The 10,015-nt window shown below is 44.2% G+C and overlaps 1 protein-coding gene across 1 annotated transcript; it reads left to right on the plus strand.

The window, feature by feature from the left end:
* Positions 1-234: 234 nt before the first annotated feature.
* Positions 235-9,771, plus strand: LOC108997852. The gene is made up of 7 exons (XM_018974239.1): positions 235-753; positions 1,158-1,475; positions 1,587-1,793; positions 2,024-2,195; positions 2,470-2,675; positions 2,826-2,933; positions 9,463-9,771. The coding sequence occupies exons 1-7, from the start codon at positions 235-237 to the stop codon at positions 9,769-9,771; spliced, it is 1,839 nt and encodes a 612-aa protein (XP_018829784.1).
* The last annotated feature ends 244 nt before the right edge of the window (positions 9,772-10,015 follow it).

Below are 10,015 nucleotides of genomic sequence, written 5' to 3' on the forward strand. Positions count from 1 at the left end.
CCCAAACAGTTCATAAGCTTCACCTTTTGGTGAAGGAAAAGGCCCCAAAAGTAGAATTTATTTCTGAGACTAAGTGCAACAGAGAGAGAGTTGAGAAGGTTAGGAGCTGTTTGGGGTATGCTAACAGCTTTGTGGTGGACAGTTTAAGGAAGAGTGGTGGTTTAGCAATGATGTGGGGGTTTGGATACTAGAGCAGAGTTGTAATCTTACTCGAGACATCATATCTCCTTAGTGATGACAAATGAGAATGAAGATAGACAGTGGCATTTAAAAGGCTTTTATGGGGACCCAGTTGTGGAGAAGAGAAAGGGTAGCTGGCATTTGTTGAGACTCTTAAAACCTGATAGCATTTGCCCTTGGCTACGCATGAGGGACTTTAATGAGATCTTGACGAATGAGGAGAAAGAAGGGGCTACTGATATACCTTTTCTTCAAATGGAAAGGTTTAGGAAGGCTCTTGATGTGTGTGAGCTCAGTGACTTGGGGTTTAATGGCTCGAGATTCACATGGTGCAATAATAGAGAGGGGAGAGGATTCATAAGAGAAAGGCTTGACAGAGCTTTTGGGAATAAGGATTGGCCAAGTTTATATGAGAATAGTATAGTCCAAGTTCTGCCAGTGATTAATTCAAATCATTCCCCTTTGCTTGTTCACTATTTTAACCAAGAAGAGGAGAAGCTTGCTCACAAGAGAATCTTCAAATATGAGGCGTTTTGGTCAAAGAAACAAGAGTGTAGAGACATTGTTAAGAGGGTTTGGGAGACTGCCTAGGGTAGACAAAGCAAGATGGAAAATGTCCAACAAGCATTGTTAAGCTCCAAGAACTAGTTAAAGACTTGGGCAAAAGGTTCAGTTGGCAACCACAAGAAATTGCTTGGACAGAAAAGGGAATTGATCCGGCAATTGCAGGTGAGCTTAATGGCCCAATTAAGGCTCTACAACAGGAAATGGATAGCTCAGTGCATGATGAGGAGCTGAAGTGGAGGTAGAGGGCTAAACAACAGTGGCTCAAGGAAGGGGATAGCAATTCTAAACTTTTTCACAAGTGTGCTTCTAATAGGAGGAAGACTAACACTATAAAGAGGATATCTGATGAGAAGGGGATATGGGCCACGAACTAAGGGGAAGTCAGTAACCTTTTTCTGGCTAATTACCAGAACCTCTTCAATTCATCTCAGCCTAGGGGTATTGAGGAAGTCCTGAAGGAAGAGGACACTGTGATCACAGATGATATAAACATGCAGCTGAAGAAAAGGTGCTGTTTTGAGAAAGTGAGAGTTGTAGTCTTTGACATGAACCCTTTTAGCTCTCCTGGGCCAGATGGTTTCTCTGCAGATTTCTATCAAGACAATTGGCAAGTGGTGGGTGTCGAGGTGGTGGTTTCTATGCAAGAAAACATAGTTTGTAGAAGAGGATTGGCAGAGATTAATGATACTTATATTGCATTGATCCCTAAGAAGAAGAAACCCAACCTAGTATCTTCGTATAGACCCATCAGTTTATGCAATGTCCTTTATAAGGTGGTCTCAAAGGTTATAGCTAATAGGTAGAAGCAGTTTCTTCTTTCTATCATTTCTCCTTCTCAGAGTACTTTTGTGCCTGGGAGATTGATTTCAGACAACATTATTGTGGCCTTTGAAGCAATGAATTCGATGAAGAACAGGATGAGGGGCAAAAAGGAAGGGTATATGGCCCTCAAACCGGATATGAGCAAGCCTATGACGGGATTGAATGGGGTTTCATGGAAGTTGTTTTGCATAAGATGGGGTTTGATAAGGAGTAGACTGATATGGGTATGCAGTGTGTGAGCACTGTGAACTATTCTATCTTGATTAATGGAAGTCCACAGCATAGGTTCTTTCCCTCGAGGGGGCTGAGACAAGGGGACCTGTTATCTCCTTACCTCTTCATCATTTGTTTAGAAGATCTTGGAAATATGCTGGATAAAGCTGAGCAAAGGGGGTTCATTTCAGGATTTCTTTTGCTAGAGGAAGATTACTTGTTAACCATCTCTTTTTTGTAGATGATAGCTTACTTTTTTGCAAGGCTAATGCATTGGAGTGGAGCAGACTCTATAGAACTCTCAAAGCTTATGAATCAGCTTCTGGTCAGAGACTCAACATGGACAAAACAATCATTTACTTTAGCAGCAATGCAAGAGCAACAGCTAAGGATGCTATTTGATCATCTTGAAGGTTGGAGGAAGCCAAGTCCTATGAGAAATATCTGGGGCTACCTGCCTATGTGGGAAAGTAGAAATTGAATGCATTTAAGCCTGTTTTGGACAACATAAGGGCAAGGATGCAGAGCTGGACTGTGAGGTTTCTATCCCAGGCTAGTAAGGAGGTGTTTCTAAAATCTATTGTGCAAGCCATACCCACCTACTGTATGAGCAACTTTGAACTCCCAAAAGCAATTTTGAATGCCATCAATAGATATTAATGTAGAACTTCTGGTGGGGTACAAAAGGTGATAGATCCAAAGCCAAATGGATTCCATTGAAGACTCTTAGCAAGTCTAAAGAGGAGGGAGGTCTTGGCTCTAGAGACTTTGAGAAGTTTAATGTCGCTCTTTTAGCAAAGCAAGGGTGGAGACTAGTCCAACAGCCTAATACTCTTGTTGCAAGAGTGTTGAAAGCAAAATATTTTTACAAGTTTGATTTTCAGAAGGCCAAGGTAGGAAGTAACCCTTCATTCCTATAGAGGATCTTTACTGCAGCTAGGGCGGTGTTATCCGAAGGCTTATTCTGGTGTATTGGAAATGGTGAATCAGTCAAGGTTTGGCACGATAAATGGATCCCCAGACCCTTTTCTTTCAAAGTACAGTCTATGAGGCATGGTTTGGATGAGTCATCGAAGTTAAGCTTCTTGATTGATCAGCAAAGAGGTGAGTGGAAGGGGATTTTGTTGCAGGAGGTTTTTGATCCAGAAGAGGTAGGTTTCATTAGCAAGATTCCCCTAAGCATCACTAAGGTAGTGGATAAACTGTCCTGGAGATGCACTGGTGATGGCAAGTTTTCAGTTAAGAGTGCCTATCACTTACTAGGAGATATGGAGGTGTCTGGTTGTAACGCCCGTCCTTATGGTGGGACTTTTTCTAAAATATTTTTATAAAAAGGACGACGGGAATTACCGTCCTGTTTAAAACTTTTCACTTGCATCCCCAGGATGCGAGACTTCACGTTTATAAATAAAATGTGCTTTGATAATAAAATAGGGTTATAGCGGAAAACATAAATCTTATAATAAAAAGGCCTCTCGTACGTTTAAAACTCACGCCTACACTTCCGTGCTCTTCCCCATGGGTCGTGTCCGTCCCGATCGTGTAGTTCCTATGGGGAGGGACATGCATAAAAACTAAAATGAGTCAAAGACTCGTAAGCATTACTTCATACGGTTAAAATATAACAACATAGGTTTTCATTCATGCATTCATCATTCGTACATACTATTACGTGCGTGCCTACGTGTCTTGTGTGCGTTCGTTTGAAAACGTCACTGGACGGGGCTTTTCTTTATTTAAAACGTGTCCCCCGTCAGTGCCTTCATTTCTTCAAGAGCCGTTGTACGAGGTTTTACTTTAAAAAGGCTTTCTTGTCGTAAAACGTTTCCCCCGTCAGTGCCTTCATTTCTGAAAGAGTCCGTGCTCTTGTGCATACATGTGCATTCGTGCGTTCGTGCGTGCGTGCATACATCCATTCTTTCTTATCGCTTTCATAGGCCAGTACACACAATTACGCCCCGTGTGTTTGGGGTTAGCGGTCTTCCTTTGGACCCGGATTCCACCCGTGGCCACGGGTTGGGAACCCCTTTTCATAGGGGGTAGCACTGGGTGCACTTCCAGCACTACTTACCCGGCATTGCAATCTGCCCATTCATCAGTACCCTTTTTATTCATGTCATGTGGCCGTTACGTGTCTTCATACATTCATGCTTTCATTTCTTTCTTTCTTGCTTTTCATTCATTCGTTCATGTCAGTTCGAAGGAGCTAAAGCTTTCATTCAGTTCGTTCTTTCATTTAACAGTCCTTTCTTTTTATGAGAAAACATTTCTTTTCGTGAGAAAATATCGTTTGGGGCGTTAGCCCGAAAATGGTCTTTTCATTTTTTTTCAATTTCATTTCAGCTCTATCCTCTCTTTAACAGTTCGTTCGTGGAAAACTTCGTTTAAGAACATACATGGGCTTAAGCGTTAGCTTTCGTGGCATCCTATAAGCCTCACCTTGAACGTCGTCAATCATGGCATCCACGAGCGTCACCTTGTGGCGCACATGAGAGCGTCGGTTCGTAGGATTCACAAAAGCATCCGCTCTTATGCCTTTCATGCATCTTCATCAGTTTATGGATTTTTCTTAGAAAATACATACAATAGATACAGCGTATAGTCATCCATTCACATGCGTACAATTAATACTTTGGATGCGTAAAAAGGGGCTACCAAGGAGGGGCCGTACATACTTACACTTTTGAACATTTAGCATTTTCTTTCTTAAAACGTCTTTAGTCTTTTCGTGAGCATCTTAAAGGAAAAGCGTTTCTTGTATCTTTGAGAACTCTAGAAGAGTATGAACGTAACACTTACCTGGACTCCATGCTACTTGCATGTCATTCAGTCCATTCACGTGCTTGTCAGATGGCAACCTACATGCATACACATAACCTTAGCATCATTCTCTATCTAATGCATAAGTAACTTAAACTATAAATAGAACTACGCTATACTTAGAACACTCTCCTTCTATCCCGTGCACTTACGTGCCCTTCACTATGTTAAACCCTTCGAGGACCACTTACGGTCACCACAACTTCCAACTCAAAGTCTTGTCTCGAGTGCTCATCCACTAAAGTGAACCCCTTATTCACCTTAGGATTAAGACACTAGGACATTCGTCTTACTCTTCTTACAACCACATTCGACGCATGATTCCGACCGATGGAATCACACATCTCAATCCTAACGATGCATCCGTCACTACCTTCATGCATCTTGGCCCACACTAAATCCTCATTCCCATCCATACAAGACACATGGCTCTAAGCCAACTCTGAGGCTTAAGCACCGTGCAACTATGCTCATGACAGATTACCCATTACATATGGTGAATCCGTCCGGCACGTGTATCTCACCATGTTACACAGGTACCTTACCCCTTTATCACCTAAGATCAACGTATATAACACGTTGATCACCTGCTCGTAGGGACAAGGGCCATATTCCGATACCAATCTTCTCTTAACCCGGCTAGCATGACTCTTCACGCTACCAGTCCTTTTTGACAGTTCATCCCAACACTTAACACGATAAGACTCCATTCATAACTACGTTTCATGTCACGTTATATAGCCCGAGATTGCTCCAGGGCTACACTGTGACCTTGTCGTGTTACCTAGCATTCTACTACATCACTCCTGACTCATCACGAGTACGGTTCCTCACGTACTCCCGTCACATCGTGACATCTCGTCACGTTCCCGTTACGTCATTTCTACACTTTAACACTTCACCCATCATAAGCATGACTTCCAATAACCACGTCACTTCGTGACGTTGCCCAGTCATGCTTCCGCTGCGTACTCTTACACTTATTCCACTACTTCACCCATCACAAGCACGACTGTCAGTAGTCATGTCACTTCGTGACATTCCTCAGTCATGCTTTTGCTGCGCACTCTTATACTTGCTCTGATACTTCACGCATACTTTTAGCCATAAGTCCATCGCAGTGACACTTGTCACCTCAGACTACAGGCTATGCCATAACTATTTCGAGACACTGTTCCACAGTTCCGGACACTATCCATCACGTTCCACGCCCATCAATCACAGAACCATCCTTATCTCTACGACACACCACACGGAGTGTTGCTGCTACATGGAGTACACTCCACGTATACTCCCTTCATACAAACCACATCACCATTATAGCATACCTGCCATATGGTACATCACTCCATCACATGGAGTACCTTCCACTCGTACTCCCTTTACATACGCTCCATCACCACTATGGCCTACACGCCATATGGTGCATCACCCATCATATGGAGTACATTCCACATGTACTCCATCCATACACACCATATCACCACTATGGTATACCCGCCATATGGTACATCACTATATCACATGGAGTACACTCCCCGTGTACTCCCTTCATACACTACGACACATCTTCATTATAGCATCCTTGCCATATGGTGTATCACTCCACCACATAGAGTACATTCCACATGTACTCCTCACATACATATCACATCACCACTATGGCATACCTGCCATATGGTGCATCACCATATCATATGGAGTACACTCCTCGTATACTTCCTTCATACACACTACGACATATCACCACTATGGCATACTCGCCGTATGGTACGTCGCTCGACTACATAGAATACACTCTGCATATACTCCATGCATGTTACGCCACATCACCACTATGGCATACACGCCATATGGTGCATCTCACCATCTCATGGAGTACATTCCACATGTACTCCCCACATATACAACACGCCACATCACCATTATGGCATACACGCCATATGGTGCATCGTCCACCACATAGAGTACATTCCACATGTACTCCTCTTACACGCACTACGCCACTGAGTACACTCCACTTGTACTCGTCCCGTTCCACAATACGCCAGGAGGGTATATTTTACATATACTCTCTTTGTCTCACATTACGCCACACATAAAGTACACACAGCGCTTACTATTCCCATTCCACATGCCACATCACCATTATGGCATATCTGCCACATGGTGCATTACTCCACCACATAGAGTACACTCCACGTGTACTCCTCACATATACTACACCCCCACAGAGTACACTCATCGTAAACTCCCTTCATACACATCACGGCATGTCACCATTATAGCGTACCCGCCATATGGTGCATCTCACCATCACATGGAGTACGTTCCATTTGTACTCCCTACATATACAACACGCCACATGCACACAGAGTACACTCAGCGTGCATTGTATCCATTCCACATATACCGTGCCACCATTACAGCACATATTCCCCAATCACACTACATGGCACAGTCCACAACACTTCCCATCTACACCCAACACATCACAGTACACTACACGGCACAATGCACCTCCATACAACACAGATAAGCCCAACACTTCACTACACAGAATGCCCAACACTTCATCACAATGCCACAACTCCACAAATACTAACAGCACAGTCCACAACCTAGTCAACTAATCAATATCTAACATAATTACAAGGGATAGAGGGTTATACCATCGACGGGATAACCCGTGCGTTGCTCGTTGACCGTCATAGCCGATGATGTCGGAAGAGTCGTACGTGGTGGCAAACTCACGTACGGTGACTGTTTAGGCATTTGGATAGCTAGGTGTGGTCTTGGAAAGACTCGTGATGGCCTTGTGATGATGGCAAGGGGCATAACACGGCGGATCTAGCCATGTACAGTTGCAGTCAATCACACGCAGTGACTGTCCATCACGTGCAGTGGTTACCCACCACATAAAGTGGTGGTTTGGACCTAGGGCTTGGCTAAGGGAGGTGCGGTGAATCTCGTGGTGGCATCGAGGTGGCGCCACGGTGGCGAATCTGGCCATACCGTGGAGGAGAAGCCATGGGAGAGTGGGAGAGAGTGTGCTCTCGTGGGTGGCAGATCGGGGCCATGGGAGGTTGGGTTGGCTTGGTGGCGGCCTGAGGAGGCTGGACATGGCGGTCATCAGCCATGGGTTGCGGTGCATGGTGGTGCACGGCGTGCAACCCGTGCGTGAGAGGGGGGAAGAAGCCGTGAGGTAGAGGAGGGGGTTTCTGGCCATGGGTCACATGGAGGAGCTCGGGGAGGAGCCATGGTGTTGCTAGGTGGCCGTGGGTGCTGCGCACGGCGGCGCTAGGGGCCGCGCACGGTGAAGCCGTGCGTGGGTCTCCTTGTGCATGCGTGTGTGCGACAGAGGGGAGGTGGCTGCATAATATAGGCCAAGCTCACTGGGGAGTGGTGGCCGGTGGTAGAGGAAGCTGCCGAGGGAGTGGTGGCGTTGGAGGGCGGCGCACGGCGGCGCTACGCGCACTAAGCCCATACAGGCTGTGCAGTCCCGAAATGGAGAAAGGGAGAGCGTGAGGGGGAGAGGTCGGCATGGATGGACTTGCCGGAGGGAGAGCAAGCCATTGGTGCCGGTGGTGAGGAAGGGCGACGCACGGCAACGCCGGGCTGAGGCCTTAAGCCGTTCGGCTTGGGGTGGGTCTGCGTACAGCTTACGCCGAATGAGAGAGGGAGGAGAGAGAGGGTTACGGGGAAATGAGAGGGAAAGAGAGGGGTCTGGGTATTTAACCCAGTCCTTTCGTCTGGGGATCTACACAACGATCTAATGACGAGGAATTAAAATACTGATTTGAAGATGCGTAAAACATTAACTTAATTAAAAACACTTAGAGGAATTAAGGTAAATATTATTTTAAACTAACTTTAGTTTATAAAATAATATTCTTCATCATTAATAGAATGATGAAGTCTCACTTAACATATTTAAAAGGGTTAAACCATTTAATTAATAAAAGTTCTCAACATAATTTAAATCTCATAATATCTTAAATAATTGAAATCATTTTAATAATAATATTAACATGATTTCCGGCAATTATAATATTTTTGAAACTCTTCAATAATATTATGATTGTCGAATTTAAGATCAAATCTTAATTCAATAATGATGGAAATACTCCTTATAAATATTTCCAGCATATTTAAAACACTGGGCGTGCCCTAGAAGTCACACGATATCTTTCGAGACACGCCATCATGGTTTGGCACGCATGACGTGGCTCGCAGTCACTAGTGAGAAAGGCAGATGATCACATAATCTCTACCTTCAGGATTTGCTTACGTCATCAAGACGAAACATACGTCAGAAAGAGAGAAGTGTACGTAAGAAGAAGGAGCTGGGTATTACACTGGTCAAGGTCAATCATCAAATGGACCCCCATAATAGAAAGTTTGGTCCCAGATCTGGAAACTAGGCGTTACTAAGGCAACCAGAATGTTGATATGGAGAGCCTGCCATGAGTCCATCCCTACTAAACTCAATCTATTTAAGAAAAGGATGGTCGATTCCTCAGTCTGTCCGGTGTGTCAGCAAGAACCAAAATATGTAATACATTCACTGTGGTCTTGCTGCCCTGTCCAAGGTGTGTGGGTCATTAGCTCAAGGAAGTTACAAAACGTAGTGGTCATGGAAGGTGCTTTTAAGGAATTGCTAGCTCACTTGTTTTCAATCCTGAACAAAAATGACACTGAAGAATTTGCAGCCACAACTTACCAGATATGAAAGACTAGAGATGGTAATTATTTGGCTCATGTTTTAGCCAAGGATGCTCTTAAACTATCTGAGGAGAGCATTATTTTGGGGGGACTTCCCTCATGTATTCATCCTATGTGTTTATGAGTTGAATAAAGATGATATTGTTAAGAAAAAGTATAAGTGAAAGGATTATGGAGGCATACCTGATTATCTTCAACCTATTGGGATTCGATGTGATAATAGGAATGGACTGGTTATCCAAGCATTACGCCAAGATAGATTGCTGGGGTAAGGAGAATGTTTTTGATCCACCAGAAGTTGGTAGGGTCCGTTATATGGGAGGAAATGTAAAGGCTAGTCCCTTTCCAATTTCAGCCTTGCAAACTAGAAACAGCAACGCTAGTGGTGCTTTGGCCTATCTAGCGCTGACAGTAGAAGACTCTCATGAGGCTAAGGAGATTTAGGGGATGCCTATAGTTGAGGATTTTCCTGAGGTTTTCACAAACGACCTACCAAGCTTACCCCCAATAGAGAAACAAAGTTCGTAATAGATCTGGAACCAAATACAACCCCCATTCATAGAGCACCAAACCGTATGGCTCAGCTAGAGTTAAAGGAGTTTAAGGATCAAATAGAGAAACTTTTGGAGAAGGGATTTATTCGCACTAGTTCATCACCTTGGGGTGCACCAGTACTGTTCATAAAGAA

The sequence above is a fragment of the Juglans regia genome, chromosome 8 (genome assembly GCF_001411555.2).
Source record: "Juglans regia cultivar Chandler chromosome 8, Walnut 2.0, whole genome shotgun sequence".
NCBI classification, from domain to species: domain Eukaryota; kingdom Viridiplantae; phylum Streptophyta; class Magnoliopsida; order Fagales; family Juglandaceae; genus Juglans; species Juglans regia.

What these genes read in the sequence shown, in the direction of transcription:
- LOC108997852 (XM_018974239.1), top strand. Translation starts at nt 235, where the DNA reads ATGACAAATGAGAATGAAGATAGACAGTGGCATTTAAAAGGCTTTTAT. An exon ending in AGAAGAAGAAACCCAACCTA is followed by an intron (nt 1,476 to 1,586) that starts GTATCTTCGTAT and finishes TCTCCTTCTCAG; the next exon opens with AGTACTTTTGTGCCTGGGAG. An exon ending in AGGTTTTTGATCCAGAAGAG is followed by an intron (nt 2,934 to 9,462) that starts GTAGGTTTCATT and finishes AGTTGAATAAAG; the next exon opens with ATGATATTGTTAAGAAAAAG.